Consider the following 19,388-nt stretch of genomic DNA (forward strand, 5'->3'; position numbering starts at 1 on the left):
AGTATCCTTTCTTCAAAGAAGGAACCCAAGTGACCAATAAATATCTAAAAAGAAAAAATCTATGAAAACATGTGTAACCTCAGTAGTAATCAAGAAAATGTAAACTAAAGCAAGACAATCTTCACTCAGCAGATTGGTCCACATGGAAATTATTACTAGTGTTATCTACCATAGTCCAGGCGTGGGGAGGTACTTTCCCAGACACTGTTGGTGAGAATGGAAATTGGTACGGCATTTTTGGAGGACAATTTGGCAGAATGGGTGAAAATCTAAAAGGAAGCATACATTTGCAGCTTCAAAACATCCTTATCTGGTGAGCACTGTGACTGTTTTCTCCAGCATCCATGTCCTGTATGCCTCCCCAGCTCTGCGGAAGCCTGGTGGTTCCATGGGTAGGCTGTCATTAGCCTAACCCAATCAGTATAATCCTGTTTCCTTTTGCTCTTGTTATTAATTCAAGCAAAGGAATGTAACAGAGCCCCAAGCCAATCAGTGCACACCATTCCCCTGGCTACAATGCTTGATTCAAGGTGAGCAGTATCCAAATCTGGCTTAATAAGAGTAAAGTGAAGTTTTGTTTATGGCTGGAGAAACATGCTTCCTCCTCTGTAAGTGGACGAGGATGCGTGTAGCTCCAGGAGCCTAAGCTCCCAAAGTTTTTATTATCTAAACAAAAAAAGTTTTAATTGATTCCAGATCTAAGTAATCATGACCACATATCTATTTCAACAAACACCCATGGCTCTATCATTTACTGAGTGACACTGAGTAACCTTCTTAACTTTCAAAGCCTATGCAGTAAGTCCCCTACATACGAATGAGTTCCGTTCCAAGAGCGCGTTCGTTAAGTCCTGTTTGTTCATAAAGCCAACAGGGTTAGCCGAGGTGCCCAACTAACACAGTCGGCTATATAGTAGTGTACTGTAATAGGTTTATAATATTTTTCACACAAATAATACATAAAAAACAGACACAAAAAATAAAGAAAACATGTTTAATCTTACAGTACAGTACCTTGAAAAGTACAGTAGTACCAGCTACATCACTGCTGCTTTTACGTTTGCTTCCAGGCATCCTGGGCTTGAAATAAAGATACTGTACTACTGTACTCTATACAGTACTGTACAATGAAGTACACAAAAGCACAACCACTGGTAGAGGATGCATGCACGTGACAATGTACGCCAGACACGTGAACTAACTTACGTGACTGGACACACGAACGCACGTTCACAACTTTGAAAGTTCAAAAAATTGAAGGTAGAGGACTTACTGCACTTTGCCTCTAAACCATGACTAACATTCCTACCTTCACAGGGTTACTATTATTATCGTCACGTAGAAATCACAGAGCTAGATGGTGTGGAACAGAAATAGACAAATAAGATGTAGTTCCCAATCTTTAGAGACACAGAAATTTTGGTGGGGGCGGTGACACTGGGTATTGTACTTGCCCGTGTGCCTTCAGAATCTGGCCCTGACTCTTCTGGAGGGACTAGGAGCAATTTAATAAACAGCTTTTCTACTTAAAAAATATACAGTGGAGGAGACAGACAGGTAGGTATACATGTAAGCAAAAGGAGTGATGATCTAAGGAAGAAGACTAAACGCAGGTTCAGGAGGGAAGTAACCAATGGGAACATTGCTGTGGGATGGAAGGATTGTTTTAAATTCTAGTGGCAATGTTAATGGAGATCGCTTTCCAGAACTAGAGGCATGGAGATAGCTAAATGGAGGTAAACTGACATTAAAAACCTGTTCTCTTGACTGATAAGAGAGCCTACCCTAGTGTAGGGACAGGAAGACATGCTGAATTGAAATATTTTGGTTTCATTTCCCTGACTCCTTCTTTTTTTTTTTATTTAATTTTTTTTTTAATTTTTTTTAATTTATCTTTGGCTGTGTTGGGTCTTCGTTGCTGCGCACGGGCTTTCTCCAGTTGCAGCAAGCAGGGGCTACTCTTCGGTGCGCGGGCTTCTTATTGCGTGCAGTGGCTTCTCTTGTTGCGGAGCACGGGCTCTAGGTGCGTGGGCTTCAGTAGTTGTGGCACGCAGGCTCAGTAGTTGTGGCTCACGGGCTTCGTTGCTCCATGGCATGTGGGATCTTCCCAGACCAGGGCTCGAACCCATGTTCCCTGCATTGGCAGGCGGATTCTTAACCACTGCGCCACCAGGGAAGCCCGACTCTTATTTAATTCACATTAACCAACAATACAGTTTTCAAAGTTTCGCTAGAACCTTCCTCACTTCTACAGGAGATGATCTGGCATGCCAAAGTACAAGTAGGGATTAAATAAGCCTACGTCATGGGGGGAAATAAAATTTCACTGAAAGCAAAGGAAAATGACATTTGGTGGATGGGTTTTTGTTTTGTTTTCTGTTTCTCAGCATATAATAGAGTCGATATCAGATATCCACAAACATCTACAAACACAAAGCTCTAAATCACAAGTTACTTACAAGTGATGACAAGTGATTTGTGGGAAGGCACTTCTCAGAAAGACGTGTTAAGAAATAGATAAGCTTTATGGTAATTACATTTTCAAGTTACTTCATGTCTGAAGCTATGAAGAGAGAAAATGAGACCCTTTAAAAAGCAATGTGAGAACATAATTTTTCATTCACATAGAGGAGTGTTAAGGACCCATTTCCAATTCTAAAACACAACACAAAACAATAGAGAAAAATCCATTTAGTCCAATTCTCTAGGACTAGCCTTAAAACCTTAAAAGCAGTGATGCTGGTGTTTCTAATTCCTGCCAGTGGTTCGGTTACATAGAGGAGCATTTAGAAAACAAGTGAAGCACATTTTTCCGTCTAGTCTGACTCATAATTTAGTACAGATCCAGCCTTATATTGTAGCACAACTAAAATAAAGGAACCAATAATGAGACAGTCACATAAGAAAACACATCTTCTGTGTCCCCATTTCTATAGGAAGTCAGCTATTCTAACCAAGCAAGGATTCTCAATCAGGAGAACCAGGTTCTAAGCGAAGTCTGTCACAACTTTTACCAAGTCATCTTTTTTTTTTTTTTTTGCGGTACACGGGCCTCTCACTGTTGTGGCCTCTCCCGTTGCGGAGCACAGGCTCTGGACGCGCAGGCTCAGCGGCCATGGCTCACGGGCCCAGCCGCTCCGCGGCATATGGGATCATCCCAGACCGGGGCACGAACACGTGTCCCCTGCATCGGCAGGCGGACTCCCAACCATTGCGCCACCAGGGAAGCCCTACCAAGTCATCTTTACAAGACATGGTACTTTAGGACCAGGTTGCTTGTATCACTGGCTGTACAAGAAAATTAACTTGCCACCCCTATATACAAAATTTCAAAAAGAGAATTAACAGATTATTTCAAACTTATTTGTTAAAACTGTACGGTGTTGTATACATTATTCATGGTCTCTTAAATAAATTCAAGTAAAAACCATGTATGGAGCTCAGTAAGATATAATATTTATTAATTTTAAAACATACATACACACAGCAAGCCCACTTCCCCCCACCAGTACATACACATATTTTCTATTAGTAAGTGGCTTAATCATATCCTTGTAGGTGAGACAAAGTAAAGTCATCTTAAACTGAAAAAAGGGATTCTTTTGGTTCAGTGTCTATGGCCCCAATTTGCAAAATCTTCTTTTTCAAGTTCTGCCACGGTTCTAACCAGATACGATCCTCAATTCTCAAGTTGGACTTAGAGTGAATAACTTTTAGTTCTTTAATTCTAAAGTTCACACAATGTTTTAATAAACAAAAAATACCAAAAGCAAATGAGAAGGTAATTGATCTTGGACCCTCAGACACTGGGGTGATATTTTCACACTGATCTTTACATAAAAATAACATTGAAATAAGCTAGAGAAACACTTGGCTTTTAAGTATTATCTGCTTTCCATGCTAGAGTCTGTTGACAATATTTTTCAGAGTAAAAATAAAATAATAATATTTTAATGTGAAGCCTACAAATACTTACACACTAATTTTGTTCAGCATGTTAGCCACACCAATCTAGTCAAACACCTGGTCAGAGTTAAAGATAGAGCTTCAAAACCAAGACCAAATTTCAGTTGAACCACCTATAGACTCTACATTGGAGCCCCTTATTTTGCCTCTGGAATGTCCTACTCTTTTGAAAGCCCAAGTGTCTAAGGTCAGAATTTCAATATTAACCTCTTTAGAGTAATAGAGAAGAGTGCTAGTTAAATGTTTGGGCTAAGTTCTAGCCAGTGCCTTTTAGAAAAAACAACATATTGCTCATTGGTTAAGGCAAAAAAAAAGTCCACACAAGTTCTGGCCCCCTTAACAACCATCCTCTAAGATAATGAACGCAGAGCACGACTTACAACCCAGAAAAAAAAACCTGCAGTCCAATTGGTTTCACTCTCCCACCTAAAAGTTGTGAACCAGCGCATTAGAAAAGATGCGTGGGCTGTAGGTAAATGATTTTGCACCTTGTGAAAAGCTTTGGGGGAGGCCTTGGAGGACCCAAGGAGACAGAAACGTCTCTAGGTTCTGTCTGATATCACCTTCAAACTATCAGTGGGACAAGAGTGAAGTCCTAACAGTGGATATTCCCTCCCCAAAATTTCTCCAGCTGGGGAGTTCCATAGCAACTGGCCCAGAAAAGAGTAATCAGCCCTAGTCAATTGGTAACCCAGCTTCCATCCCCAAATTTTGTATGTCTACCTCTTTTTTTTAATGAGAAGCACAGTACACAGCTCCAAGGTAAACGTACAAAATTCTCCTTCACCATTCTTGTTCCAATCACGTTCCTACACACAAGAACATTAGCACCAGAATCTTATAAAACAGAGGACTACCCAATGCCGGAGTCATACTAGGTCATTAGAAATAAAAGGCTTCTTTGCGACATTTGCTTTAGTGTGGTTCTTAGAAGATCAGCAGAGAGGCCAGATTCCCACAATAACACTGATCAAACATCAACAATAATCACAGAAACCAAAGATGTACATCTATCCACAGAGAGCAGTTACATTTCTCCTTAAAGCCTAGAAACAAGCAAGATTTTTGAATGTGTTTTATAGTTAAGTTAGGGTAAAGGAAACATTTTCTCCTACTGATCCCAGGTTTTTTTTCATTTTCTTCAACTGATCCTAGTTTTTATCACCTACCACCACCAAACCCACTCCCAAATAAATGTACACATTTATACAAATAACACACAAGATTCAATGCATAAATAACATGACCTTTTAAATGCTTCTCTCTTTCTCCCTTTTTTTTTTACTCACTTTACATACACGATCTACTAATATTAAATACACATTCATGTAACAAGAACTCTATCACTATTCTTTCATTGGATACGTCTTGAAATAGCATCAGTGGACTTGAAAAGTGATGGGATAACAGTTGGGAAGGGACAGTTGTTCAATGTTCCTTTGAAACACATGGATGTCTTTGTCTTTTCTTCTGCTGCAAGGCCTTTCTCAGAAAATGTAGTCAGTTCAGAAGTCAAGGCTCAAAACCACAAATCTCTGCTTCTAGGATATCAGCACTTTTGTTGCACAAGGATGTCATCTCAAGGGCTAGGGCAGCATCTAAAAGCAAAGGGGGATATATGCCACCAAACAGTTTACATATATTCTTTCTAGAAATTGACTTCTACCTCACTTGCTTTCTCATATTGTATATATTGACAGTATTGGTAGGAATTACATGGTCTAAGAAAACCTTAGATCATATGTATAAAAAACAAGATTTTAAAGACAGTCTTCAGGATAATTATCCACCAAAACTACCATGTATAGCACAGCATCTCCTTTTGTGTAAATAATGACTAATTTTGACAAAATAGATACAAGTTTTATAGAGCTTGCAGTTTATGCAGTATGTATAGCAAATGCATTGCAACGACTTCTACTAGGCCCTTGGAAGGGACCCTGTAAAAATGAGAAATGAAAACTTAAGATTTGTGCACATCACAGTAAATTCACATTTGATGTCACAGACATTCAAAATGCTTTGTGGAGGTTAACAGGTTAATTCCAACAACACAGTTATAAGAATGCAGGATTTTATTTTTGAATGACTTGTGTGAACTCACATAGCAAATTATCGTCCAAAAAGGTCTGATTTTTTCTCTTTTATTTTTCAGTACTAAAAAGTTATATTTAAAAGGAAGGCAATCACTTGGTATGATCCCTCTTTATTAGGAAAAAGATTACCAGGCAATCATTTACTCTTTCTTGCTTTACAAACCCAAAGGGCAGATGACTGATACGGGAGATAAGTATATATCCTTCTGGAGCACTTGTCACCCTAAGTTCACATTACTGTATCCAATAAAATACAGGAGATTAGTTTAAAAGCAAGAGATGCAAGCGCTATGAAAAGGGATTTCATCACAGAGACAAAAGCTACTTCTGTTTTTTTAAGTAGTACAACTCCTTGTCTATCAAGAGTTCTCATAGAGTCAATCATTGGAGAATGTTTCAGCTGTACAATTTGTTGCTTCAGCAAGCTACAAAATATTTCCCATGAAAGGTTACACAGCTTCAAGGGTGAGAAATCAGACCTACCCAGCTCAGAACCAAAATGACAGTCAGTGCTGGTGTTCCACTTGAGGCAAATCGGCCTCTGAATCATCTGACAGGGGAGATCCTGATACCTACAAGTTAATAAATGAGCATTATAGAGTCTCAGTAATTGTAAAAGTCTTACTTCCTCAAAATCCCAATTCTTGTTCAAATATCAGATGATTAGAACTTGGGAACTAGTCATAGCTCAAGTTGCTTACACAGAAGAAGATGAAGTAAGGGCTTCATCTTATTCTTTGACCTCTTTGTTGGTACATATGTTAAAAGATACTTCTGATGTGCCAGGGCAATGTAAACCCACTATAACCCATGTCTACCTATCACCAAAATCAATGAACGAACAAAACAAAACCCTTTAGAAAAAATAGAAAAAAAACTGAGGATTAAGGGAAAGAGTCAAAACTTGGAGATGTATCCCTTCACAAGGGGGTAGGTTTCCAATTTTGTTTGTTTTTCACTTCTGTGACTTTGCCCAAAGGGCAAGCCCTAGTCTCAGAGTCGTAAAGAAGTGCAAGAAGCTAGAAGTCTGAAAGGAACCCCATCTTTATAGTCAGAAAAAGGGGTCCCTGCAGGGCAAAAAGTAGGGGGGGGACTCCGGAGGGAAGAGAACTAGAGAAGGGGACCCTCTAATTCTATGTATAAACCCACAGAAGTCTCCGTCCAGTTCCTGAGGTACGCATGCATGCATGGGATAGCTCCCAACAGCATAGCAATTGTCTAAATTCAATTTAGAGAAGTGAATGAGATTTTAATCCCTTGTACAAGCCTCCAGCTAAGCCCTGAACTACACAAGTGCAGGACAGACGCAAACTAGGATGACAAAGACTTAGAGAACTGAGATTTAAACCACCTCTCACAGAAGGTAAGGCAGAATTTACAGTGTAAACAAAACTTGGGTGACTGCTTACTAAAATAAAAATTTCAACGTTCTCCTGAAGATTATAACAAGACCCAGAGACTATACAATACAACGTTTACAATATCCAAGATACAATTCAAAATTACTGGACATAAAAAGATCCAGGAAAGTGTGATTCATTCTCAAGGGAAAAGGCAGTCAAAAGATAAAGGCAATCCTGAGGTGGCCCAGATGCTGGAAATTTATACATACTTGAAATGAATGAAGGGACAGGAATTCTTAGTAGAGAAATAGAATTTCTAAAAAAGAACTAAGTGGATATTTTAGAACTAAAAAATACATTGTCTGAAATTTTAAAATTACTAGCAGAATGGAAGTGACAAAGTAGTCAAAGAACTTGAGGAAGGATCCATAGAAATTACTCAATCTGAAAAACAGAATGAAAAAAGATTGAAGAAAGTGAACAGTCTCAGGAACCTGTGAGAAAATACCCACCAAAAGGTCTAACATATATGTCATTCATTTGAACTTCAGAAGGAGAAGAGAAAGAAATTAGGCAGGAAAAAAATGTTTGAAGAAATAGTGACCAAAAACTTCCCAAATTTGGTAATAGAGATAAATTTACAGATTCAAGAAGCTTAGCAAACTCCAAAAGGATCCACTCAGAGAAAACTATGCCTAGACATATCATATTCAAACTAATAAACACAAAAGGTAAAGATTAGATCTTGAAAGCAGCTAGAGAAAAATGAAACATTACTTAAGGGTAACAATTCAAATACCTGAGAATTTCCCACCAGAAATCGTAGAGATCAGAAGACGAAGAAAGAATACCTTTATAGTCCTGAGAGAAAAAGAAATTTTTTAAACCTACCAACTCAAATTCTATATCCAGTGAAAATATATTTCAGGAAAGAAGGCAAAATAATGTCATTCCCAAATGAAAGAAAACTAAAAGAGTTTGTCATCATCAGACCTGCTCTGCAAGAAACACTAAAGGAGGTCTTTCAGATTGAAGGAAAATAATACTAGAAAATAAAACTGTAATCTTTAAGAACGAAGAAAAACAGAAACAGTAAGTAGTTAGGTAAACATAGAAAACTACTTTCTTCCCATAAAATACTTATGACTATTGAAAGCAAAAGGTATAACATAGTATAGTGAGGTTTTCAATGTATGTGAACAAAATACAAATGCAAACTGTAACATAAAGTTCAGGTGGGAGGAACAGAAATACATTTGCAAGGTTTCTACGTTTTACAAGTGGTACAATATTTACTCTAAGTAGACTATGAAAGATTAGTTATGTATACTGTAATCCCTAGAGAAGTCCCTAAAAAATAATGCAAAGAGGTATCTCCAAAAAGCCAATACTAACAATATTCAAATTCAAAAGAAGGCTGGAAAGGGAAAACAGAGGAACAAAAAACAACTAATGAAAAGACAGAGCTAGATCCAAACATATCAATAATCACATTAATGTTAATGGCCTAAATATTTAGTGGTAGGCAGGATTCTAAAGATATTCCACTAAGATTCCTGTCCCTGGCTAGTCAATCAAACTAATTTAGCTATTGCTGTGAAGGGACTTTGCACATGGAATTAATGCTATTAATCAGCTGACCCTAAGATAGGGAGATTATTCTGGTGGGCCCAAGAAATCACATGTGCCCTTAAAATGGGAAGAACGTCAGAAAGATGAGGCAGAAGGGGACGTAAGAGAGAGTCAAGGAGTAGGAAAGGTTCAACCACTGTTGCTGGCTTTGAGGATCATGGAATTAGGCCATGAGCCAAGGAATGTGAGTGGCCTCAAGAAGCTGAGAACGAGAACAACTCCCAGGAGCCAGCCAGCAGGGAAACAGGGACCTCAGTCCCACAACCACATGGAACTAGATGCTGCCAACAACGTGAATGAGCCTGGAAACGGATACCCGCGTGAGCCTCCAGAAAGAAATGCAGCCCTGCTGACATCTTGGTTTCAGCCCATGAGACTCTTAAGGAGAGCAGCAGCTGTGCCTGGACTTCTGACCTATGGAACCTATAATAAATGGAGATTGTTTTAAGTTGGTAGTAATTTGTTAGCAGAAATAGAAAACAAACAGACATTCCAATTACAAGAATCAGAATTGAGAGAATAGCTACAAAGGGAAGACCCTAATTTATATGCTGTTGGCGAAAGAAACACTTTAAATACAAAACCAGATAGGTTGAAAGTAAATGAAAGTAGAAAGATGTACTATGGAAACAAATAAGTGGAAGTAGGCTGGAGTGACTGCTTTAATCTCAGATAAAATTGACTTCAAGGCACAGAGCACCATGAGAGAAAGAGACATTTCATAATGATAAAAGGGAGAGTGTATCAGGAAGACAAAGCAAGTATAAATGTATATGTACCTAATAAGACAGATTTAAAATACATGAAGCAAAAATAGACAGATGTAAGAGAAAAATAGACAATTCCACAATCATAGTAAAAGATTTTGACAGCACTCTTTCAGGAACTGATGGAACTAAACAAAAAAATCATCAAGGATATAGAATGTCTAAACAACACTATCAACCTTAATTGGATCTCACATTTATAGAATACTATATCCAACAACTAAAGAATATACATTATTTTCAAGAGAACAAGGTTCATTCACCAAGATAGACCACGTGCTGGGCCACAAAACACATCTCAGTGAATCTAAAAACATCAAAATCATACAGAGTATATTCTCTGACCATATGGAATTAAATTACAAATTAATAATAAAATATCTAAGGAACGCCCAAATATCTAACTATTAAACAACACATTTCTAAATAATTACTGGGTTAAAGAAGAAATTACAAGGAAAAATGTTTTAATGTTTGAATGGAATGATAATGAAAATACAACATATCGAAATTTGTGGGATGAAGAAAACAGTGCTTAGAGGAAAAAATCTGAAGCTACGTCTCTAAGTACATAAGACATGTAAGCATGTAGGGGGTGAGGGAGTGGAGACAGATTCCATGGATGAAGTAATATTTTACTCACAAAATCTATCTTACAGATTGTTCCAGAGGTACATAATAGAGTTTCATAAATGTGCAAATGTTTGTGTTATGTACAGAAACAAAATGTAGTTTAGTGCATAGATGAATACCATGAAGTAAGACTGCAAGGCAGGTCACAGTCTCTGCCAGCAGGCCTTTTGCTTTCAGTCTCCTGTTCTCTTTCCACTCAGATTTTCCAGACATAAGCTCGTGTTACTTTGGTGTTAATTTGTGTTTTTCACTACACCTACTTTCTTCTTTATTTTAAATGCAAATGGAAATTTAACAAATAAACTGAGAGTAAAAATGCAGAACCAGTGTATAAATATAAAAGGATTAGTTCCGAACGAGAAATAAAAATATTGAAGAAGTGGGAAGGCAGCCAAAGCCTTTCTTCCATTGCATGAAACTAGATTGAGCTATGTCAACCCTGAAAAGTGATTTGAACAATAGTGTGCTCACAAAGAGCAAGTGGAAAATCCTGCAGCTTTAAAATCCATATTTAAGTTTAGAAGTATACGGGCATTTCCTGAGACTCTGTAGTCCCTCAATGTAAAATCAGTGGCAGTGATTCATCTTCACACAACAGGAATTTGTTTAGCTTTGACGATGTTGCTCCCGAAATTGCTGGCAAGAGATAAGGCAAAAGCAGCAGCGGTCTGTAAACGTTTTTTTCAGAATCACTGGGTAACTGCCTCTGCAATTTGTTATCCTCAACAATATCATGCCCCTTGTTTGCAGAGCTCTACAAAATAATTTAAAGAGTAACAGTAGGAAAAAGCATGGGCATAAAGAAGGAGGCTACCTACAGGGGCTGTCTATGAAATGGAAATCCTTAAACAATGAGGATGGAGAATTCCAAAACAAAAGTTGCCTAGCATCAAGCAAAGGTGAAAATCCGTGTGAAGAAGTAAAGGGAAAGTTCAATGGTTCATATCCCAAGTTTGTAGTTAGTTAGGGACGGCTCAGGAGATTAAAAAGTTGGCCAGTTTTCTTAGTGATATGACTGTTGTTGATATAAAAGTAGCAGAAACATAAATATTCTGAAGAGATAAGAGGAATTATAGCAAAAGACTATATGGAATAGAAAATCTTTAGCATGGATGGAATGGATTGCCCCGGGGAAAAGTGTCAAATGGAGAATACATTTTAAGATAATAAAAACTATTCCAGGGCTTCCCTGGTGGCGCAGTGGTTGAGAGTCTGCCTGCCGATGCAGGGGACACGGGTTCGTGCCCCGGTCCGGGAGGATCCCACATGCCGCGGAGCAGCTGGGCCCGTGAGCCATGGCCGCTGAGCCTGCGCGTCCGGAGCCTGTGCTCCACAGCGGGAGAGGCCACAACAGTGAGAGACCCGCGTACCACAAAAAAAAAAAAAAAAAAAAAACTATTCCAAAAAGAGTTTCACTCTTTGAAAGGTAACAACTTTGGTATTAATGCAGTGAAATATCATAAACTACCATAAAGTCTATAGTTATATCAAAGCCACAGCTAGGCTACGCACATGCATGCACACACACACACAAGTTTTTAATCTATGAAAAACTGATCACTGTAAACTGGGAAATGTTCATGTAAATATATATGTAATAAGGGTACTTAATGCAATGAACCATAAAACAAAATTTAACAAGCAAACTTTTTATAGATCCCACTAATAAACCTGCCCAATTCTTAAGAGCAAACTCTCCATAGGACACTTTAAGAGGAAATATGAGAGAGACCCGAGTTCCATGCGTCCTACAGAGAGTATTTCTATACCTGATGTAATGCAGTATTGAAGGTGTGCAAGTCAATAGCGACCAGAGAAGGAATTCGAGATTCTGAAAGATTTTTGTTCTCCTTCTTTATTAGCCTGGAATTTCGAGCTAGATAAAGATAACCATAAACACAGTGAGAAAATCAGACGTTTTTGTTAGTTCTTCACACTCAGTATCTGTCCCTTGGTAGGTACTTATTGTACATAAGTCTGTACATTTTCACATACTTAAATATGTAAAGTTACTATAAAATTTTAATATTCTATTAGTTTACTTAACATACATTTTAAATAATGTAAACAAAAGGGCTGAAAAAGTAAAAGCGTTACAAACATACCGATGCCTTCCAAGGCTTTTAGTTCAGGGAGATGATTATAGTTTAGTTCAGGCAAACGGACATCTCTCTTTGAGTATTCCCTTCTTTTCTTATCTGCCTGAAGTAGACTCTTTTCACTAGCAACCTAATATCATCAGAATGGTTAACACAAATGAATTAGCCTCCAGGTAAGCTTGCCCCCTTTCATAACTACTATGTTCATATCCTAAAATTTATAGAATTGAAAAGCTAGAATAATACAAAATTTGAAGAACACTAATAACATACAAAACAATTTCATCCAGTTATTTCAAACCTCTTCCTCTTTAAATCTATTAAAATTACTAACAAGCAGATTGGTTGGTTGCTATGAGTTTCTCCTTCTCCCCCCACCAAACTTCAGTGTAAGTCCTGGCAAGCAGTACGAGGTTAAAAGATGGGCATCAGTGTCCTGGTCTTTCAGGCCAGCAAGGTCAGGTCTTATGACACTTGCTGGGCTTTTTAGCATAGTTGCTGTTGCCACATGAATTTTGAATAGTTCATCTTGTCATGTATATCACATCTCCTAGCACATTTTTCGCTTTCCCAATAATAATCTTGTGACTCATTCTCTTACATCTGTCCTTGTCTTACTCCTCACTGTCAAATATCATTTTCCTAGAAATACAGTTTATTAAGTATAAAATTATAACTTCAATCATATTCCTAATCTCTCTAAGCACTATTACTTCATATTTGATAAAGTCTGGAAAAATAGTAAAGAGAAGAACAGCACAGCAGCACTTCGCTTTTGCACCTTTATGACTTTGACAAGTTCCCAATCTGTTTCATTTGAGAATCACAGAAACTCTACATTCTTTTCCACATTTTCAAAACAGATGATACATAGAGAGATTATATGATTTACTAAAAGGAAAGAAACCACATATAGATAATGAAATCCTATGTATGTCCATGTATATCCACATATATGTATGTATACTGAAATATACACACAAAGAGTATAATGACAGTGTCAAGCCACTGAGATTCCAGATACCTCGAGTTTAATATTCTGTGAATTATGCTACTCTGCCTCTCAGAAAGTCTTCAAAAGTCCTGTAGTGAGCTTTTTGAGTGTCTTTCTTTTGGCTGTTTCTATTTGCTCTCTCTTTTTTTTAAAAAAATAAATTTATTTATTTATTTATTTATGGCTGCGTTGGGCCTTCATTGCTGCACATGGGCTTGCTCTAGTTGCAGAGAGTGGATGCTACTCTTTGTTGCAGTGCATGGGCTTCTCATTGCAGTGGCTTCTCTTGATGCAGAGCACGGGCTCTAGGCAAGCGGGCTTCAGCAGTTGTGGCACACGGACTCAGCAGTTGTGGCTCATGGGCTGTAGAGCACAGGCTCAGTAGTGTGGCACAAGGGCTTAGCTACTCCGTGGCATGTGGGATCTTCCTGGACCAGGGCTCGAACCCATTACCCCTAAACTGGCAGGTGGATTCTCAACCACTGTGCCACCAGGGAAGCCCCCTCTATTTTCTCTTTTAATAGAATGAGTGCTAAGGCTCAAGGTTCAAATCAGCTGTAAAATAAAATAATTAGTTAAAAAAAAACTATCTGCAAGTATAAAACAATAAAATAATGAGTCCAAACTACTAGATTTATATACTCAAAAAGTAACACATGGACTTCCCTGGTGGTGCAGTGGTTAAGAATCTGCCTGCCAATGCAGGGGACACGGGTTCGAGCCCTGGTCCGGGAAGATCCCACATGCTGCGGAGCAACTAAGCCTGTGCGCCACAGCTACTGATCCTATTCTAGAGCCCGCAGGCCACAACTACTGAAGCCCGTGCACCTAGAGCCCGTGCTCCGCAACAAGAGAAGCCACCGTGATGAGAAGCCCACACATAGCAATGAAGACCCAACGCAGCCAAAAATAAATAAATTTACCAAAAAAAAAAAAGCGACACATAAAATACATAAGAGATGTTTATAATAATATATGTATTCACATCTCAGAATCAGGGCATAAAGCATGGGAGAAGGCTATTGATGTTCAACCTAGAAGCTGAAGAAAGTTTAGCCTTAGTTCTGCCTCGGTTAATTTTCATTAAGAAAAGACTCCAGTGGGTCTTCTCCCTACTAATCTTTACCTCCTTTCTTGATTGCCTATTCCAAAGAAGGATAAACAGAAATGAGATCTAAGAATATCAACCAGCATTGATAATGCAATGCCTGAAAGAAGGCTAATATCAATTCCAGCAAAATGGTATTGAGCCAGCTACTTTGAAAAGACTTGCTGATCAAAATAATCTTCCAGAGCAGACCAGGAAGGTAAAACACAAAAATATCCACAAATAAATGAGTAGGATATATCAAAAAGGAAAGTATTATGGGTACCGAAATTATAGGCTAAGAATAGTTAAAAGAAAAACAATTGCAATCATGAGAGAGATGAAAAGAAGGCTATATTTTTCAGCTCTGAGGATAATGGGAGAGGTAGAGAAGGGAAATTCGTGAGAAAAATACTCTTTGGGGAATACACCCATACCTCCCCTTCCCTGGCAGAAAAATCTATTCACCACACTTCTTAAGCAGCTTCAATGCGTTAGACACTGTTCTAGGTGTGGGGCAGAGTAGTGAGGAAAACAAACAAACCACAAATCCTTCCTTGGAAGTTTACATTCGGGGTAGTGGGCAGGGGGAGGGAGAGACAGACCATATATAAATAAGAGAATAGAGGATGTCAGGTAAGGCAATGGAAGAAAAACAATTAAGCAAGGGGAGGGGAGAGAATAATAGACAAAATGAGTTAAAATATTTGGGAAGACCTCACAATAAGGTTTCATGTAAGCCAAGGAGGAGAAAAAGCAAATTCTTTGGATTATCTGGGGAAAGAATGTTCTAAAACAGAGGAAATAGCAAGTACAAAAACCCATATGTGGGAGTATATCTTGCCATGTTCCAGGAATAACAAGGCAGTCAATGTGGTTGGAATGGAGTGATCAAAAATGAGAGTAGCCAGGGGTGGGATAGAGGGATGAGGGAGCGAGTCACTCAGGGACTAACAGGCCCTAAAAGCACTTTGGTCTTTACTCAGAGATGAGAAGCCAATGGAGGGTTTTGAGTGGAAGAACAATGACGATTCAACTTAACTTTAAAAAGAAGTATTCTGGCAGCTGTGTTCAGCGTAATAACGCTCCTCTGAACCTTCAGAAGACCTCTGAATCTTGACATGCTTCTACTACTGCAATCTGACACTGTTTTAATGTGTTGATTCTCTACTAAACCACGAGATTCCTGAAGAGAAAGACTGACGTTCTTCTTCAGTGACTTAAACATAATAGATAGTCAATATTTATTAAATGAATAAATAGACTATTTCCACCAGAAACCTGGTGTGGGTGAGATAAGACAACTTATCTTCTCATCTGCTCTAAAAAAGAACTGATCACCAAGCATTAGGTTAAGAAACTTTACCATTACTGAAAAAATTAAAACAGATATCATTTTAATAATAACATCTTTTTTATTGAAGTATAGTTGATTTACAATATTGGGTTAATTTCTTCTGTACAGCAAGGTGATTCAGTTATACGTATATATCTCTTTTTTATATTCTTTTCCATTATCTCAGGATATTGAATATAGTTCCCTGTGCTACACAGTAGGATCTTGTTGTTTATCCATTCTATATAACAATAACATCTTATATTTAAATTTCCAGACTTATGAAACTTAAACTTGTCTCTCACATTTATGATTTTGACACGCTGGGATGATATATACATCATTAAGTTTCCACTTTATGATAGGTCTCTCAATAAAACTCTCAGTTCTTCACTATCATATTTACTATTAATAGAAGTCTAGAAATGACTAATGTTTGCTCTTCTGCCTCTGAAACAGTTCACTTACCGATGTGGTCACATTAATATTATAAACTCCTGCTGGAGAATGTTTATTTGGTTTAGCAAATGGAATACAATACTTCTTGGTTTTCTCATCCACTCTGTAACAAAAGTCACAAAAAAATTTGCGTTAGACCCAGCAGTAATTATTTTTTTCAAGCACAAAATCAAAAGACCCAACATCAAGTGACATGCAGTTTAATCAGAATTAATGCCCACTCTTAAAAACATACAATGCTCACAGATCTGGTGAAACATTCTGTCCTTTACCACTACCTTCATGCCTCCCACTCAGCCTTCAATGCCAATAAATTACCTTCCTTTCTGCGAAATTCCCAACAGGAGCTCCTTTGTACTATTACATGCCCACAGCCATGCCATGAAGCAGCAGACGCTCAAAACCAATTATCTCTTTTATAATGACAAACTCCTTTTGTGTTATTAGACTAAATAGCTATAGATTCCTTCACCTTAAATAATACAACCTTATTTTCTTAGGACTCAGGTAAATTTTTTGATCAAATGCTAATCATTTTTATCACATTAGCCGAGAAGTCTTTTGAAACAGTAACCTGACAAAAGTGAATAGGATTCAGAAACCTGAGAGTAATACTACATGTGGCTGAATTGATAAATATTTGCAATTTGTAAAGATGTCCTTTCCTTAAACAACATTTTGTTCTTATTTTCCTAGTTCATACCTGTAACTCTGAACTCCTGAGATAGTTCCCATTCCAGAATTAACAGTGGGAGCCACCCCAGAAAGGTTGTACGTAAGTGGAGGAATTGCCATGCCTGGATTTCTTGTGTGGCCCACGCTGCCATTGCTGCCATCTCGGAGGCTTGTTGAAGGCACTGTTTTGATGTGGCTCATCCCATTGTCATTCAGACAGCTGGCATTTGAAGCTCGACTGACTTTTTCAACTTTTTCTCCGTCCATTTTTGATCCTTTTATTTTAAATGCTTTAGAATCCTTAATTTTGGGATCAGCATTTGTATCCTGTTACAAAAATGTTAATAACATTAATGATCTGAGGAGAATGAAAAATCACCTTTTCCTATAAAGTACTTTATCAACGAAAGCAGAATTCCAGAGATATCACCTTTTTAAAAAAAATTTTTGGGCTGCACTGCGCAGCATGTCAGATCTTAGTTCCCTGACCAGAGATCAAACCAGGGCCCCCTGTATTGGAAGTCGTAACCACTGGACCGCCAGAAAAGCCTGAGATATCACCTTCTTGTGCTCCAGTTTTTCTTATTCTACCTATGGAATTATAATTAAACCCGAGATTCTCAGTCAGACATCTATTTCAAATGAAAATGAAACTCACACTAGCTCTGAGATATATATATATATATATATATATATATATATATATGTATGTATATATGTGTATATATATATATCAGATTTAATGATATACACACATATCACATTTATATTTCAGTGGAAAACAATGGAAGAGGACTCAAACATGCTCGCTTTTGTTCTCATATATTTAGAGTCAGGGAACACAGAATTGAGGACTCATTCTTCTTTGGGTTCACTTGAGAAATGGGAGTGGGTTGGTGGTAGATTTGAATTATCTTACCAAGAACAGATTCTGGATAAATTACCAAGAAAAGTAAATTTTAAATAAATTGAGTACCCAAATCTCAATTTTTAAATGCTCTACTTTATATAAAATTCTAAAAATTACATTTTTCTTTCCTATCATTTAAGGCAAAAAAATGGTGTGTGCATGTGTTTGTGTCCATGTGTTTGCATGCGGGTGTGCACACATGTGTCTAAATGCTCTTGGATGAGAGTGATTTCCTGACAAGCCCTATTGCACAGACTGGCACACAGTAGGCATTCAGTACATGATATGCTAAGATTTTTTTTAAACAGGTAATGTCTACAGAAAAGATACATTTTTACAAGTAAGCTAAAAGTTAACTTGTTAGCCACTCAGGAAACTTTTAAGATCGTCATTATTCCCTGCCCCCCACCCCCCAAATTTAAGGATATATTAAATTTAAAATTTAATACACATTAAAACATGGAAATTTACCTGTACCACAAGTGTTTTTCTCTCTTCACCCAAGGAATCATCTTTTTCCTTTTCCTTCTTTCTGTTTTGGGGTTTTTTAGATAAAGAAATGTTTCTGGCATCTTTCTGTACTTTTAACTGCAGTTCCTGAGAAAACCTACATAAAAATTACATGTGTCAATAAAATAAGATTGTATGAGACAGATAAATCTAGAAAAAGAATGGTTTTCGAGATATTTATTTTTAAAAATTGAGTATTAAACTCAACTGTGTTATTCAAAACAAGAAATGAGGTAGTCTGCAGAACTGGGAATCCCTGAGAACATTTCAGGAGGTTCACGAGGTCAAAGCTCTCATCTTATTACGAAGGCGACTTCTTTTTCACCATGTTGACATTTGCACGGATGGTATAAAAAGCAGTGGGGGGTAAAATTGCAGGTGGCTTACCAAGAATTGCAGCAGTGGCACCAAACTTTACTAGCAGTTATTGTATCCTTCCTAGCCACACATTCTCAGGTTAAAAGGGGTGGGGGGCAGTTTTGTTTAAGAATGTCCCTGATGGAGCAGTAAAAAATATATATATTTATTTAATTAAATCTAAACCCCTGAACATATCTTTTTCCACATTCTGTGTGACAAAACAGGAATATGCGTACAGTACCTCTGCTACAAATCAAAGTGCAATGGTTGTCTGAAGAAAAGCACTTGTGTAACTGGTTGAGATACAAGCTAAACTAGCCACTTTTTTCATGGAAAAACATTATTACTTGAAAGACTGACAGAAAAAAAATTATTATTATTATTATTCAGACTTGTGGTATTCAGCAGATATTTTCTTTTAAAAAAATGAACGGAGATTGTTATTTCAAGGAAAACGACTGATAATATTTGCATCAATGATAAAATTCAAATTTTTATGCAAAATTAGAATTCTGTTCAAC

At 37.6% G+C, this 19,388-nt stretch overlaps 1 protein-coding gene across 3 annotated transcripts in view; it reads right to left on the reverse strand.

The window, feature by feature from the left end:
* Positions 1–3,276: 3,276 nt before the first annotated feature.
* The window catches only part of CDKL2 (cyclin dependent kinase like 2), a 35,723-nt gene continuing 19,611 nt past the window's right edge, over positions 3,277–19,388 (reverse strand). For 2 of the 3 annotated variants that reach the window (XM_079919233.1, XM_079919232.1), the window contains exons 8-14: positions 18,469–18,604; positions 17,116–17,414; positions 16,422–16,515; positions 12,543–12,666; positions 12,207–12,313; positions 6,546–6,634; positions 3,277–5,564 (exon numbers count right to left, since the gene is read on the reverse strand). In XM_079919233.1, the coding sequence (XP_079775359.1) occupies positions 6,569–6,634; positions 12,207–12,313; positions 12,543–12,666; positions 16,422–16,515; positions 17,116–17,414; positions 18,469–18,604 (826 nt within the window). In that variant the 3' untranslated portion in view covers positions 3,277–5,564; positions 6,546–6,568. Of the gene's footprint in view, positions 5,565–6,545; positions 6,635–12,206; positions 12,314–12,542; positions 12,667–16,067; positions 16,516–17,115; positions 17,415–18,468; positions 18,605–19,388 lie in introns of those variants that run through there. The other variant, XM_079919234.1, reaches the window with a different exon arrangement.

This window comes from Stenella coeruleoalba (assembly GCF_951394435.1).
Source record: "Stenella coeruleoalba genome assembly, chromosome: 4".
NCBI lineage: Eukaryota > Metazoa > Chordata > Mammalia > Artiodactyla > Delphinidae > Stenella > Stenella coeruleoalba.